The sequence below is a fragment of the Lissotriton vulgaris genome, unplaced genomic scaffold, assembly GCF_964263255.1.
Source record: "Lissotriton vulgaris unplaced genomic scaffold, aLisVul1.2 SCAFFOLD_1466, whole genome shotgun sequence".
In the NCBI taxonomy this organism is placed as follows: domain Eukaryota; kingdom Metazoa; phylum Chordata; class Amphibia; order Caudata; family Salamandridae; genus Lissotriton; species Lissotriton vulgaris.
In genome coordinates this window covers 435,584-452,586 of record NW_028247724.1, presented here as the reverse complement: position 1 = coordinate 452,586, position 17,003 = coordinate 435,584, and the positions used below count along the sequence as shown (strand labels likewise).

General features: G+C 42.5%; 1 protein-coding gene across 1 annotated transcript in view; it reads right to left on the bottom strand.

Annotated features, from left to right (window-relative positions):
- Window positions 1-17,003, bottom strand: part of PLD5 (phospholipase D family member 5) — a gene marked incomplete at both ends in the record, with an annotated part of 589,545 nt that overhangs the window by 161,022 nt on the left and 411,520 nt on the right. Inside the window, one exon of the mRNA XM_086949781.1 lies at window positions 1,759-1,956. Coding sequence (XP_086805907.1) covers window positions 1,759-1,956 — 198 coding nt within the window. The remainder of the gene's footprint in view (window positions 1-1,758; window positions 1,957-17,003) is intronic.

The window sequence follows — 17,003 nt, the reverse complement described above, 5'->3', positions numbered from 1 at the left end:
TACCTCCACTCTGACTCATCTCAAACCTCTCTCAACTACTCTCTCCAATGCACTGCCCTATTTCTAACCCTATACCTCTATCAGTATATTCTCTACCTACACTCTTTCATTCATCCTAAACCCAATACTCTTCTCTCCTCTACCCCTCCTTCCATCATCTCATACCTCTTTTACTATTCAGATCTCCCAAACAAGCCTTTCTAAACCCTTCCCTCTGACTCTTCCACCTCCATCCCAAATCCCTTCCTACTGCTATGAACTCCCCCAAAAAACACATTCTAGACCCTTCCTTTTTCTATCCGTCCACTATTCCTTTTCAATACAAAATAAAGACTAAGATTTCCACCACTCAGATTAATTTCATATTTCCCTATATCAGTCGCCACTAATTCTGTTTGAGTTCCAGAGTAGCGTGCTACCCACCAAAAAGCGCTTCAACACCTCACATGGGGTAGTAAGTGCAATATAAATGCAAACCTTTTCCCTCTTCTATCCCTGCGCTATGCTTCTCAATCCAAATAACAGACTAACATGTCCAGTGCTCAAATTACTTTCATATTTCATTATACTAATTCACCACTGATCCTCTATGGGTCCCAGAGTAGCGTGCTACTCACCGAAAAAGCTCTTAATCGCCTCATCAGGGTTAGTGAGCGCTATATAAATGCAATTATAATAGGAGCTACGCCAGCCGAAGAGGTGAGGACTGGAACTTTGACAGGGATGCAATTACCAAGTTCTGTGTTTTTGCAGTATCAACAGCCTGGCAATTGACCTGTCTTTTGAAGAACAGCAAATGTAACATGATATTATCAAAATGTAAATGCTTTATTATTTCTCATGCACCCTCTGAATTCCAGCATGGTGATGATGGGGGTGCTGCTGCACAGCATCCCACCCGCCACTACTTCCACTGCCTATACATTAAAGCACCATGCTTTAATGTCTGTGCTGCCAATAAATTAATGTCTGTTGGTGCTATAGTTTGTAACAACACTTCAAATGGACACATTGCAAAATCTCAAATTCCTTCTCTGTCTTTGCGGGGTGGACAGAGTCCCCTTTTTTGTGTGAATTATATCTGTGAGAGAGTACCATGTTGTTCTGGGCTCTTTTGACCCAGTTTCATGGGCATTCCATTAGAAAAAAGGTTGTAATTTTAACCATCTACATAATATCGTTGTGAGACAATTTAATGTATTTGAGTGACACTTTATTAAAAGATGAACACATCCCTTGTCTGTTATATAAATGGTTCACATTACCCTCTGTTCTCCAATTGAATTCTCATAAAACTGATTGTTGTCTAGTTTCGAATGCAGAATTTGCCATTTCTTTTTCTTAGCTTGGCCTGAGCATTACCCGATCCTGATTGTCTGCCATTTTAGCCCCGCCCCCATTGATTAACATGTTAACCACGCCCCTTTGTATGTCATGTTAGCCCCCCCCGAACTTAAGACCTAGTTGCGCCCCTGGATGTGTGTAATAATAAAATGCTACAGAAGCGTGCAGCTGTGACTTGGGTGGAAAAGGAGTCTTTGTGGCGCCTCTGACAGAAACCCAAGAACACTTGCGGACAAAAAAATGGTATTTGTATAAAAAAAGTCTAAAACGTTTTTTTCGAAATATCTTCCGTCTTGACATTTAAAGGCACAACCACATACATCTGTAATTTACATGATCAATATCACCTTTATCACATGCCTTGCTAATAACAATATGATAAGATGCAAAATATTTTTTCTAGAATTCACTTACCGACACAAACACGTTCACTTCTGTTTCATTTAATTGCAACTTCAAGGCAGTTTCTGTACCAAACAGACCGTAAAGTCTTCGAGACCAAGTCTGTGGGACGATGTCTTTGTATTTTAATGAGCTGTATAAGGCAAATATTCTTTGTAAATCCAGAACCAGGCAGCTGCAGTTGTATAAGATGACGCCGAGTTCCTTCATCTGCAAAATGAAAGTGTAGAATTTTAAATTGGCACACGCTACGTTAAAGATGCACATAAAGAATATTTTAAGAAGCCTGTACTGAATTATCAGCCTATTCTGGTGGGCCTATTCTCATTGACAGTAGTAAATGAGAGAGCGCAATTTGAATAAAACATATGTATGAGTCATATTTACAAGTATATCGCATAACGTAGGAATTAAATGTATATCGTAATGGGAAGTTGACACTTATAGCATATAGTTAACCGTTAAAGTCAAGGTAAAATAGGAAATGTAACTGTATTCACGTTAGAACATGTATTAGATTTAGAAGGCCCGTATACGTAGTGGGCTAATGTAGTAATATGTAGAAATGCTTACGAAATATAGAACGTGCAAAGTAGAATTCATGTACGTGTGTAACTTTAAATGGAGAAACCGCGTGAAATGTAAAAATGGAGAAATGTGCAGAGAACATATACGGCGATGTAACAAATGAGAATATAAAGTTATACTCTATGTAATTTATATGTACAATGTATTCACTTATACGTAAAGGATTTGCTAAATACGAATAGATATATAAATGTGTGTTAAAGGTTATACTGTGTAGAAGGCTTCTTGTAAGAAATGTTAGAAGGGTTTAGGTCATTTGTGGTTTTAACCTGACTGACCAAGGGTTCGCAGGAGTGTAGTCCGCTGGTTGTAATTTAGTGGGCTCACAGGAGTCGTGAATAGTTTTGATGTGAACATGCGAGCCAAGGAGTCTAGTGTTTGCTAGATTTAAGGTGACAACGCTGGACGAAGTTTATGGCCTAAACGTGATAAGAAGCGCTTGGAATTTAAGAGTTGTTTTGAGAAGTCCATTCACAGGACAAAGAAAGGTTATATACATAACTATAAAGATTAGGGTTCTGCTGAGGTTATGAACTTAAGTTCTGAAAGTGTCAATTGTAATATTGGATGAAGTCAACAGCAAGAAGACGAAGATGACATCGGAGGAGAAAGGTCAACTTAACGGACGGCGAAAGAGACGAAGCAAGGAAAAAGCTAGAAGATGACCTCACGGGGAAAGTCCGTGGTGGGCGTTGAAGGGGCGTTCCACCCACACTGTGATTGTATATTTTAGGGACAGCACCCCGGGGAGAAGATAGCGATTAGCCAAGGCGAACAGCTCCGAGCAGAGGCCATCATAGAGAGCTCAGAGTAGATGACTTGAACAGATGCGCTGAGAGAGATCAGAGCGCAAGAGAGCAGTAGGCCGAGGACCCTTAGAGAGCGGATGGGTAGGCAGCAAGGGTACTGCTTCTTAAACTTAAGTTACCTTTAGAGGCTAAGAGAGTTTGAACTTCTTTGGGAGTCAAACTGCTGACACCTTTTTAGGTTAGGAACTTGCAAAGTAGGGATGTCACTTAGTATAGAGTAGGGACAGATTTAACTTGATACTTTTCTCTTTCTGTAGATGACGCAAGAGAACCACTTCACATCGATGCTTTAATTTGCTGATTTGAATTGATTTTGTATTCTTTTGTATACTTTTTGAGATTTGTCCTGAGAGGATTGTATTCGCATATAAATTTGACTTTTATATAAAACTTTCAAAACTTCATCAGTTGTAAGTGGTTCTTCAGAGTTGCGTCAGTTAATGGGGTTTATCTAACCTATGCGGGGTTTGTCTTTTACTCAATGACAGATAACGATCGATCCAAAATGTTCGAATGAGATAAGTTATTAAATTAATCATAAATTGATATCAAAATCTCATTCCCCGCAGTTGGTAGCAGAGAAAGATGGTTTTCTTCTTGAGGAAGACAACCTAGGTCAGGTCTAGTTTACCCCAAGGTCCCTAGTCATCGACGACCAGAAGAAGAATCCCTGCCGAAGACGGTGCTGACGGTGTATCGAGAGAAAAGCAGCAGAGTCGGTCGAGAGTGAGTATAAGGGTCATGCGTTGTAAGATTGCGGTATTTTATGTTGTACCTGTGTTGTAATGTTAAGCGGAGTTGAATGCCTGTAGTGTGATTGAGGGAAGGTTGTGAGCGCGCGCAACCGGATAAAATCTTAAGCTCCAGGGAAGGACTTAAGTGGTTCAGGTGTATCGAACACCCAGAGTAATTTGTCTACCATTGAAAGGGGATCATGAGATACCATTGATCGCCCGACAGACCGATGATAGGGGGAGCGTAAGAGTGAGTGTATGAGTAACGGACGCTGGTCGTACATTTACTGTGTGTAAGTAACCTATCAGTTAAGGCGATCGTCTGACCGTGAGAGGAGACGTTTCGTCAGTGAGGTGACAATTACAGTTAGACTGTGGCCGTACAGTCAGAGAAAAGTGATCGCTTGGACGGAAGTAGTCATTTTTCGGCGTATGAATGAAAACGCATGCGAGATCGTGAGACGAGTTGAGAACGGAGGGAAACTGCTGCAGAGGGAACGAGTGACGTCAGCATAGAACCGCGCTGAGATTGGTTAGTTTGTCAGACGTCAGCGTAGAGCCGCGCTGAGATAGGCCGATTAGCGAGAGCCGCGTAGGGATTGGTTGGTGGTTGTCATCGGGACGTAAACAAGGAAGAGAATTAATAAGGGAAAATTGTAGATTATCAAAGATGAAGTGTTTTAAGAGTTTAAGAGCACTCTTTAGGAGGAATAGAAGAAACTTATATGCCGGAGAAGAAGCTCCACCAGAAGGCACACCAGCTTATCATATGGCAGTAAATGTAGGCTTACACTCGATACTATGGATCTCCGAGTGGAATAGGTTAACTGAAGGGAATAAGGAACTGACGTTTCCGAGATTCGGAACGTTTAAACTAGACGTGTTGAACGAACTGAAAGCGGTAATGCTTGCAACGAGACCTCTACCGAGGCCAACACAGTTTGAAGCCCTTAGTGCATGGTTTAGAGCAGCACACGAAAAGAGCGTAAAGAGGCGCCAAGAAAGAGTGAGAAGATCGGTAAAAGCAGTGCAGGATGCTAAATGGGACGATGAAGCTAAAAAGTGGAGGGTGCAAAAGATAGAAGCAGACAAACTGTACCCGATGCTAGAAGTTACGGGAGAAAAGAAACCTCTAGAGGAATATGAGGAAAGCGAGACAGAGGAGGATCTGATAGAGAGGCTATTAACGGATAGACCACCTCCGTACAGCGGAGGGGCCGCAAGTCCCATATTACAACAGGAAGACGGAGCTAGATGGGGGGAATATAAATCGATCCCGGTAACAGAGTGGGATACCAAGAAAGATGTGGAAATACCTCAATCTAGTTCCGAACAGAGAGTAGTGGGAAGAGTAGTGGTTCAGAAGGTGCCAGAGACACAATATGCAAGGTCCTACCAAATGCCAGACGCTTTACAGGTACCTGTTACCATAGGCCCTATTGTGTCAATCTACAACCCAGAAGGGGTCCAGCAGGAGGAACAGGCACGATGGGACAGGGAAAGGGCAGAGATGGAGAATAGGAATACCATGATGAATCCTCAGAGACAGATACTAGCACCGATGAGTCGGAGTACCCCATTAGATGCCGCAACAGGTCCCTGGGTAGAACAGGGGGGCCAAAGAGGGCCAATGGACTTGAGGGGACCAAAACCGAAATCCCATAAGGAATTAAGGGAATACCTGAAAGAATGGGATACTGCTGAAGAAATTCGGAATAAAAGTTTAGAAACAGGAACAGAGTGGAGAGACCAGGATAACAGGATTCTCTCTCATTGTGGAGCTGGCGAGAGCAGCCCGGAGTGGGAGAGAGGGAGCCAGGAAGGCAGAGGAAATAATTGTCCTACTATCAGTGGCAATAGGCAAATGTGCGACGACAGGAGTGCAGGGTGTGGCGAAGTGCCTCGCGTCACCTTTAGTGAAGGGGAACGAAGGACGCAGGAGTACCGAAATACTTTCAGATGCACTCACCATACCCCGGGTGAAACGACGCAACATTGGAATCACGGGAACATGGAGAGTCGTGAAGAGTCTCGCCATGCATCCGGTGACCGTGAGCGGAGTCATGAGAATATAGGGAGTCGCGAAACGTCTCGCCATACTTCTGGTGATCAGGATCGAGATCGCGGGAGCATGGAGGGCCATGAAGGACCTTATCGTTTATTGAGCGACACCAGACAGCAAGCGAGTTATAGTGGTTTTGAACAAGACGGTGGATCCTATCTCAGATCTGGAGAAACCGAGCCAAAAAGACGGAATGTAGGGATGGGGGATGGAGTAATGTTCCACCACACCCCACGGGAAGATGGAAAGGCTTGGGATCTAGAGAGGTGGGAACAAAGAGATGGAAGGAAAACGCCTCATAACTCACCTGTGTTTAGGCGAAGGGCGCATAGTGGAGGTGAGAGGGGTATGAGCGAACCACCTAGGACTGACATACTGAGAGCTGAAATAAAAGCAAGACGGATTGATGTAATGAGTTTAAAATCAGACTTGGATGAAATAATAGACGGCACAGTGGCAATAGAGAGACTAGAACTGTACGCACCAGATGAAATATTGTTTTTATCCAAAGATGTTACTCGGAAAGCAAGGGCAGCTCATGAAAAACTATCTGAATTAGCGGAAAAGTATATGATAGACATGTCACGAACTAAAGCTTTACAGCCCAATCATAGGCTAAATTGCACAGATCGAGATTTAGATGAACGTAGAACGATAGGACTAAGAGTACACATAAGGGAACTGGTCATGTGTATTAGAATATGGAAAGATCTGGATAGATGGGAGGAAAAATGGTCTAAGAGGGGATCTGTCAGAAGAAGTACAATTGTGAAGTCCCAAGATACAGGCCTAATGAGAATGGAAGCTTTCCCTTTGCGAGAAATCGCGAACGGAAATTACGTTCACGTACCTTGGAGTAGGTGGGATTTAGCGGCATTCACAAATTCTTTCCCGAAACTTAGAGAAAACCCTGTAGAGTGGTACAAGCAGGTAGAGAGGTTCGTGAAGATCTCTAAAGTGCTGTGGATCGATTTGAACACATTGTTCGATATCGTAGTACCCGGAGATTTGTGGACGGCATGCAAGCTTAATGTTGAATGGCCTACTTGTGAGCCTCCGAGAGATACCCAGACAAATGGTCCATCAGATAGAGTCATGGAAAAATATGAAAGAGTAATAACATGGCTAAAAGAGAAAGTGCCAGTGCAGGACATAGACTGGGTTAAGATAGATCGAACAACTCAGGAGCCCAAAGAGACAGTTCACGAGTTCTATGAGAGGTTACTGAAAGCATTTAAACAATACAGTGGGTTAGACGTAATGGATCCTAAGGACATAGGACAGTTTGTGTCAAAGTTTGTTTTAGGATTAAGACCAGACATAAGCCTGATGATACAACAGCATTTGATCTGTTGGCAGAATAAACCTTTAGATGAAATTTTGAGATATGCAAGGTATTGTAGCGACGAAATAGATTCGAAGGCAAAGAAACTCAAGGAAAAACTAATGCTGGTACAAATGCAAGCAGCTGGAAAGGGTGGACAACGGCAACAGGGAACAGGAACGCAAGCAAAGAAACAGAATAATCAGAGCAGAGATGAGGAGGAAAGACCGAGACCGAGAATGGATATTGCGACACTGAAAAAGACAACGAGGTGTCATCAGTGTAATGAGGTGGGACATTGGCGACGCGAGTGTCCTTACAATGTTGAGATAGGGGAATTAGAACAAGAGGAGGAAGAGGTTCAGAACAACGTGGTTAAGGGAGCCGCAGTCCCGAAGGGAAAGTTTATCAAAGGGGGGACTCAGACTCCGCGAGCACCGTTTCCTCAACCACCTCGCATCACAAACGGAGGGAAAACTTATAGACAAATGCCATTGTTCGTAGGAGGAGAAGAATGCTACTACGTTGATCCTCTTACAGGGCAACGAGTAAATAGGGAGGAAGACTGTACTCTAGGTGCAGCCCTGGAAGTAGATCAGAGGGGACCATACGTAGAGGCTGAAGTAGCTGGATGTCCTACAACCTTTTTGGTGGATACAGGGGCCACTCGATCCACGCTGAGATCAGCGGTAGTCCCAGGTCTGCCAATATCGGGAGAGACGATTCAGGTGGTAGGAGTCGCAAACCAGAGGATGACGAATCCTCTGACCGAACCAGTGTCAGTAAAGATAGGGAATTACAGTGACGAACATCAGTTTGTAATCTGTGATTCTAGCCCTGTGTGTTTGCTAGGAAGAGATCTGTTGTGTAAACTAAATTGCACAATACATTGCACACCTGAAGGAGTAGAAGTGCAGACCAATGATGAGGATGCCGATTTTAAGGTTGTAAACTCGCAGGAGTGCGTGGAACTATATCCTACCTTAACAGTGGAGGAGCTTCGACAGGATTTGAGGGAGTAAGTGTCAGCTGAGGTGTGGGATTTTACTGGAGAGGAAATAGGATTGATCAAAGGAGTAGAACCAGTAAAGATCTTGGTAAGACCCAATGCTGAATATCCAAGAACACCGCAATACAAGTTGACACCAGATGCGATTGCAGGAATAAAGCCTGTGATCGAATCCATGATTAAACAGGGAATACTGAAGGAGATCGTGGGAAGTCCATGTAACTCCCCGATTATGGGTTTGCAGAAGCCTAGTGGGAAATACAGAATAGTGCAGGATCTTCGAAAGATTAATAATATTGTTGTCTCATGTTGTCCAGTGGTACCGAATCCATCAGTGATATTATTTCAGATACCGTTCCAAGCTGAATGGTTTACTGTGATAGATTTGTGCCAGGCTTTCTTTTCGATTCCTTTAGATGAAGAGAGCCAGTATCTTTTCGCTTTTAAGCTGGAAGATCGCGTTTTAACATGGTGTCGTATCCCTCAGGGGTATACAGAAAGCCCATCGATCTTTAACCAGCTGCTGAAGAGAAATCTTGAGAGTCTAGTACTGCCCAAGAATTCAGTTCTAGTCCAGTACATAGACGACCTCCTAGTTGCGTCAGAAACTGAGGAAGCTTGCAGGGTAGACACCATAACCTTGCTAAATCACTTGGCCGAGAACGGACACATGGTGTCTCCAAGTAAATTGCAATATTGTATGACTGAGGTGCAATACTTGGGCCATAGGATTGAAAAGGGAAAGCGGAAGGTGTCTCCAGACAGAATAGAGGCGATCATGAAAATGAATGCGCCTACAACACAAAGAGAAGTCAGGATGTTTCTAGGTATGGTCGGTTATTGTCGGCAGTGGATAGCCAACTTCTCACTGAAGGCAAAACCGTTATTACAACTGACGCACAAAGGAGTAAGTGATCCGGTACCATGGGACAAAGATTGTTTGATGGCGTTTTTGCAGCTGAGGGAGGACTTATGTCGTGCCCCGGCTTTAGGGATGCCTGATTACACAAAACCATTTTTGCTTTACTGCTGCGAAAGAGAGGGATGCGCGTTAGCAGTTTTAGCCCAGATACATGGAGATGCGCGTAGGCCAGTTGCGTATTTTTCGGCTACATTAGATCCAGTAGCCGCAGCGTTGCCCGGATGTCTCAAGTCCGTAGCTGCAACGGGTGTCAGCATTGAACGTTCTGAAAGCGTGGTAATGGGACATCAGTTAGTGGTGTATGTACCACATTCTGTAGAATTGTTAATGACCAGGACTAAGACTCAGCATCTGACAAATAGCAGGCTCACACGCTACGAGCAAGTCATACTGGCTGCCGAGAATGTGACCCTAAAGAGATGCTCCGTCTTGAATCCTGCAACTTTGAAGCCACTTCCAAATGAGATAGATGATGAAATTTGTACAGACCATGATTGCCTTGATGTGACTGAACTATGCACCAAACCGAGACCTGATATTGTAGATGAGCCATTGACTGACCCCGATGAAATTTTCTTTGTTGATGGTTCATGTGTAAGAGACGATATCGGTCAGCTGAGAGCAGCTTATGCAGTTTGCACAATTACGAGAGTAATAGAAGCCGCTTGCCTGGAAGGAGTACATTCCGCTCAGGTAGCTGAAATTATTGCTTTGACGCGTGCCTGTTTAGCAGGTAACAAAATTCGAGTCACCATATACACCGATAGCCAGTATGGTTTCGGGGTAGTTCATGATTACGGGCAGTTATGGTCTCAAAGAGGTTACATGACCTCCTCGGGTTCTCCCATTAGGAATGGAGAATTCGTGAGACTCTTGTTAGAGGCATTGCAAGGCCCATCAGCCATTGCAGTTGTCAAATGTGCTGCGCATACAAAAAATGTAGATTTTGTGTCACAAGGTAACCGCTATGCGGATGAGGTAGCGCGTTACTGCGCAGAACAGGGATATTCTCACACTGATGTAAAAGTGGGGGGAATCCAAGAAAGAACTGAATTGACAATGTTGTTGGATACTGTAGATACGTGGGATGAGCTAAGGAGTGTCCAGGAAAATGCACCAGATGATGAGAAAAAGAGTTGGGAAACAGCGGGTTGTACTAGAAGTGAGATGAACTTCTGGATATCTGCAGATGGGAGAGCAGTTTTACCAAATGAACTTGTTAGTCCAATGGCAAGGAAATTGCATGGATCAGCACACATAGGTAGAGATGCTATGGTGAGAGTTTTCAGACAAACGTGGTTTAACCCGAAGTTTAGAGTAGCGGCAGAAGCAGTGTGTCAGCGCTGTACGATCTGTCAGCAGCTAAACGTAGGAAAGAGAACACCAGTCACGTTGAGTCACACTGGGAGGTCTGGGGTGCCTTTCAATAGAATGCAACTTGACTTCATAGAAATGCCTAAATGCAATAGACTCAGATACGTCTTAGTGATTGTTTGCATATTTTCTAGATGGGTTGAGGCTTACCCTACACGTAGGTGCGATACACTTACAGTAGCAAAATTGTTACTTAGAGAGTTAATACCGAGGTTTGGGGTGCCATCCTCTTTGGAATCGGACAGAGGAACTCATTTTAACAGCGAAATAGTGAAGATGCTTAGTTCAGCTTTGGGTATCGATCAGAAACTACACTGCAGCTATCGACCAGAAGCCTCAGGGATTGTAGAGCAAATCAACAGTACAATGAAGTCCAGACTTGCCAAAGTTTGTTCATCAACATCCCTGAGTTGGCCAGACGCACTTCCAGTGGTTCTTATGAGCGTACGTAGCACACCAGATAGGAAAACAGGTCTCTCTCCTCATGAAGTGCTAATGGGGAGAGCCATGAGATTGCCATCGGTTCCGACTGCAGCCCTAGTGAACATCACAGACGATTTGATCTTGGACTACTGTAAGGGACTATCTGATGCCGTTAATTCTGTGTCCCTCCAGGTCCAGGCTGCAGAGGTTCCATCAGCACAAGATTTATGCCATGACCTGAGTCCGGGGGACTGGGTTTTGGTGAAAAAACACGTCAGGAAGAACTGCTTAGACGTGCGCTGGAGAGGGCCGTTTCAAATCATACTTGTGACGAATACTGCAGTAAAGTGTGGAGGTTTGCCAAACTGGATACATGCCTCACACACCCGAAGAGTGCCAACACCTCTAGAAGAAACAGCTCCTCTCTCGGATGAGAGTCCGGCAGAAAGCGGAGAAGCCATAGAGGGGGAAAGCCAAGCTGTGGAGGTGATCGAAGAGGCTGAGACTGGGACGGAACAGGTCGACGAAGGTCAGGACACCAGTGGGACCGAAGTCGCCTCAGGAGAAGAGAGTAATTGGGAGATCGAATCAGATACTGAACAAGCAGAAAGTGACCAAGAGACAAGTCCAAGAACAAGGAGCGGGAGGACAAGGAGTGATGAAGCTAGTTGGCCGGAGAGAAGGAGAAGGCCAAGCTTAAAAGCAGATCAAGAAAGAGCTCTTGTCCCGATCGCTGAAGAATCGGATCAGGAAGAGGAAACTACAGACTCAGGAACTGAAAGTCCAAGAAGATCGAGAAGGGTACGTGTGCCCTGCAGAAGGTACGCCACCCCAGAGTGGACTTATCTAGCAGATGTCTTGGGGACAGAAATCTGGGAGAGTGAAGAAAGTGAAAGTAATCGATCACGATCCATTTGTGGCAGTGGAGATATGGATGTTGACGCCTGGACTCGAGACTGAGGGATTACTGACTTTCACACTTCCAATACCCCCATATTTGAGTCAAATTCAAGATCTAGTGCTAAATAGATTACAGTTTCCGACTTTTGGTCATCAAATTCCAGAGGAAGAAGAAAAAGTCATTCATTTTGAGATATTGGAAATAGTTGTGAAAGCTGCAGGTACGAGAATTATTGTAGATGCATAAAAGACTTTTGTATATAAGCTATAAAGAAGAAGATAACCTAGCGCCGAGTGGAAAGAAGAATAAAATTAGGGTTTACATTTAGAGGACGGAGAAGGGTTAGGGTTGTCTGTTGAAAAGAGAAAAGACATTGGTTGCGAAAAGAGACTTTGTTGGTAAAGAGCACTTTACAGACTGAGAAAGCAAATAAAGCAAACAAAGACTGGAAAAGAAAAACTTTTCGCAAAAGAAGGAGCTACGCTGTTTGATAAACATGGAGAACGGCAACCCAAACCGAAAAGCTAGATGCATAATAGGTACACTAATAGCAGTAGTGATTTTTCTCATAATTACAGTAGTGACAATATCATACATAATAGGACATGAAAGCGATAAAGAAACAGCAGATGTAAAGCCTGTAACGACTTTGAGACCTGCTCTTGTGGGGAAGAACGAGGAGAGCAATGTGATACGTGAAAATGCGTTACTAGCAGATGAAGCTCGTAGATTACATGTAGACGAGTCACAGGGAAACTTTAGGTCAAATGCATATGCTAAACTATTGTATGAGTATATCGATGCCATGGAGGCCAAAGATTGCTATGTATGTATGCAACTGCCGGCTTCTGTAGATGAAGGCATTAGATATCATCATCTTCCACTGACTTATGGGATAACATGTAGTTTACTGCTTAGTATATTTTATGGTAGAGAAGGGTTTGAGTACTACTTTTCAAATTATGATTCGGTACTACCTGAAGTCCCGAATTATAAACAAATGAATAAGTGGGACTATTACAAAAAGGAGGATAGATTAGCCAAATTCTTTCTTCCATGGGATACATTAGATACATCATACGCACGCAGGAATAATCTGACTTGCAAGGTATCAGAGGTAGAGAAAAAGTTCATAGGACAAGTAGACGACAGATACAGAAGACAGAAGACAGAAGATTCTGAAAATGTCAGGACAATGGAAAACAGATTGGACCGAGGAAGAGAAGGCACATAAGAAGAAAGGTAGCAATGGTCCAATAGCTTTGGATAGAACGCAGAAAGGAAAGTTATGTTTAACTCGAAGCAAGACATATTATGAGAGTGTATTTGTAGGTGAAGTGAATTGCGAACATGCTTTTAGGTTAGAGTACTATACGAAAGATTTAATGAAAGGGATGCAGGCTATTCCGAATGTGTATTTTGTATGTGGAAGAAATGCCTATGTAAAACTACCTGACAATTGGTATGGTTCGTGTTACTTGGCAATTGTCTTCCCCAAAATATATCATGCAAAGGAGTTAGCGATCATAGAAGGAAAGGAGATGCAGAAGTAGTAGGAGATGTATTTGGAGCAATGTTTCCTATGTTAGGTTTAATACTGAACGATGTTAAGATCAGGAGACTAGCTACAGTCGTAGATAGATTATCTGCAAGTACTGCAAGGTCATTAATGCTAGTAGAAGGTGAGATGCAGTCGATTAGAGCAATGGTTCTTCAGAACCGACTTGCTTTAGATGTACTGCTAGCAAAAGAAGGCGGAGTTTGCAAGGCTTTGAAGGTTCGGGAATGTTGTACTTATATTCCTGATAATTCAAAACCACTTGAGAAAGTCATAAGCAACATTACACAGATTCATCAAGAGATCGAAGATTTATCAAAAATAAACGTTTGGGAAAAAGTCGGTCATGGAGTAGGAAAGGTTGGGAGTTGGTTTGCCAACCTTGGTAAAAGCATAGTATGGTATATATTAAAACCTGTATTGATAGTATTAATTTGCATAATCACCGTATTAGGGTTTGTGAAATTGTATAAATGGTATAGGTCGAACCAGTTACAAAGGTCCATGAGAGAGCAAGGAAGGAGATTAGCTGCGTTACAAGATCAACAGTACAAAAGTTTAAGAGCTCTCGAAGCTATGAAAAGAGGAAATATTGTAACTAGTTCGGTGTAAGGGATGTTATTCAAATTGCATTTAGTGATGACTCCTAGAAGTCATCAAAGGGGGGAACTGAGAGAGCGCAATTTGAATAAAACATATGTATGAGTCATATTTACAAGTATATCGCATAACGTAGGAATTAAATGTATATCGTAATGGGAAGTTGACACTTATAGCATATAGTTAACCGTTAAAGTCAAGGTAAAATAGGAAATGTAACTGTATTCACGTTAGAACATGTATTAGATTTAGAAGGCCCGTATACGTAGTGGGCTAATGTAGTAATATGTAGAAATGCTTACGAAATATAGAATGTGCAAAGTAGAATTCATGTACGTGTGTAACTTTAAATGGAGAAACCGCGTGAAATGTAAAAATGGAGAAATGTGCAGAGAACATATACGGCGATGTAACAAATGAGAATATAAAGTTATACTCTATGTAATTTATATGTACAATGTATTCACTTATACGTAAAGGATTTGCTAAATACGAATAGATATATAAATGTGTGTTAAAGGTTATACTGTGTAGAAGGCTTCTTGTAAGAAATGTTAGAAGGGTTTAGGTCATTTGTGGTTTTAACCTGACTGACCAAGGGTTCGCAGGAGTGTAGTCCGCTGGTTGTAATTTAGTGGGCTCACAGGAGTCGTGAATAGTTTTGATGTGAACATGCGAGCCAAGGAGTCTAGTGTTTGCTACATTTAAGGTGACAACGCTGGACGAAGTTTATGGCCTAAACGTGATAAGAAGCGCTTGGAATTTGAGAGTTGTTTTGAGAAGTCCATTCACAGGACCAAGAAAGGTTATATACATAACTATAAAGATTAGGGTTCTGCTGAGGTTATGAACTTAAGTTCTGAAAGTGTCAATTGTAATATTGGATGAAGTCAACAGCAAGAAGACGAAGATGACATCGGAGGAGAAAGGTCAACTTAACGGACGGCGAAAGAGACGAAGCAAGGAAAAAGCTAGAAGATGACCTCACGGGGAAAGTCCGTGGTGGGCGTTGAAGGGGCGTTCCACCCACACTGTGATTGTATATTTTAGGGACAGCACCCCGGGGAGAAGATAGCGATTAGCCAAGGCGAACAGCTCCGAGCAGAGGCCATCATAGAGAGCTCAGAGTAGATGACTTGAACAGATGCGCTGAGAGAGATCAGAGCGCAAGAGAGCAGTAGGCCGAGGACCCTTAGAGAAAGGATGGGTAGGCAGCAAGGGTACTGCTTCTTAAACTTAAGTTACCTTTAGAGGCTAAGAGAGTTTGAACTTCTTTGGGAGTCAAACTGCTGACACCTTTTTAGGTTAGGAACTTGCAAAGTAGGGATGTCACTTAGTATAGAGTAGGGACAGATTTAACTTGATACTTTTCTCTTTCTATAGATGACGCAAGAGAACCACTTCACATCGATGCTTTAATTTGCTGATTTGAATTGATTTTGTATTCTTTTGTATACTTTTTGAGATTTGTCCTGAGAGGATTGTATTCGCATATAAATTTGACTTTTATATAAAACTTTCAAAACTTCATCAGTTGTAAGTGGTTCTTCAGAGTTGCGTCAGTTAATGGGGTTTATCTAACCTATGCGGGGTTTGTCTTTTACTCAATGACAGATAACGATCGATCCAAAATGTTCGAATGAGATAAGTTATTAAATTAATCATAAATTGATATCAAAATCTCATTCCCCGCATAAATCTATATTCAGATTATTAAATTCATAAATTCTATTTGGAATCTGTGTGGAAAGCTGTGCTGACTCTGGTTTCCAAAGCGGAGTCCATGTGTGGAAATGGCCATTTTTTTCTTTCTTTGTTTCTGCTCAGGGAAAAATGTTTTCCCTATGGAGAAACCCCTTTCCCTATACCCCTGCCAAAGTTTGAGGCGGGGATTTTCAATTTCCCTTTCCACCTACGACAAGGGTAAAACACCTGTTCCTTGCTGCAGTACATTTGTGCCTCTTTCCAGGCTGAAAAGGGGAATGTGAGAAGTTTGTAAATACCCACAGACCTAATAGTCTCTGGATGTTCACAAACATCAAAGGTTTACTACAGCTTGGAGCAACCTCAATCCCACACCTTGAGTGGGATTCATGGGTGTGAATATATATTGAATTGTGGCAGAGGTCTGTGCAAAAGTAAATGGGCTTACAATGGCCAGGAATCTCATTTTGAATTCCTTGCAGGCTGCACAGAGGTAAAGTTGGTTGCAAACTTAAGTTCATGGCCAAATTAACCTAAGTGAACAGGTCCCAGTGAGAGGAATATATGCCAAAAATGACAGTTAAGGATTTGGGGCAATGCAGGGCCAGCCTCCACGCTTCTACATTTTATGCGCAATTGTGAAATTATAGCCATATATATATAAAATAAATCACCTGTGGTAACAAAAACATAGGTCATGCTATCAGGAAAAACACAAGTAGTTAATATGCCTAAACATTCAAAATGTTGATCCAAACTGTTATGCACAGGCATTTCCTCTTTGAAATGCCTGCAGAATGTCCAGCATTAACCAACTTGTAAGACATGTTGCCAAAGGCGGTGCACCTTCTACTATGGCAAAGTCCTTCCTTGCTAAATATTGACTTTTTAAAGGAATATTCACATTTTGTGCTTCTTAAAAAAAGGAATACATTGTTCAATTATTCACACTATCTATCACCCACTTCAGACGAAATGACAGTTTTGCAGAACACTACCAAACAAAATAAGTAATGGACAATAGTATGTGTGGTCTGTCCTTAACAACACAGATGTCAGTGCTTTAAAATAAAATAGAGTGGGCTTTAGATTTAGTTGGAAGTATTTCTCCCCTCCCACCTGATGCTAAAGGTGGGAAAAATCCTTTACCATGCAGTCATTACCACGATCTTCCTTAACAATGCAGTCACTACCCCGACTGCGACATTACCACGCATTCCTTTACCACGAACGTTGTTACATCGATTTG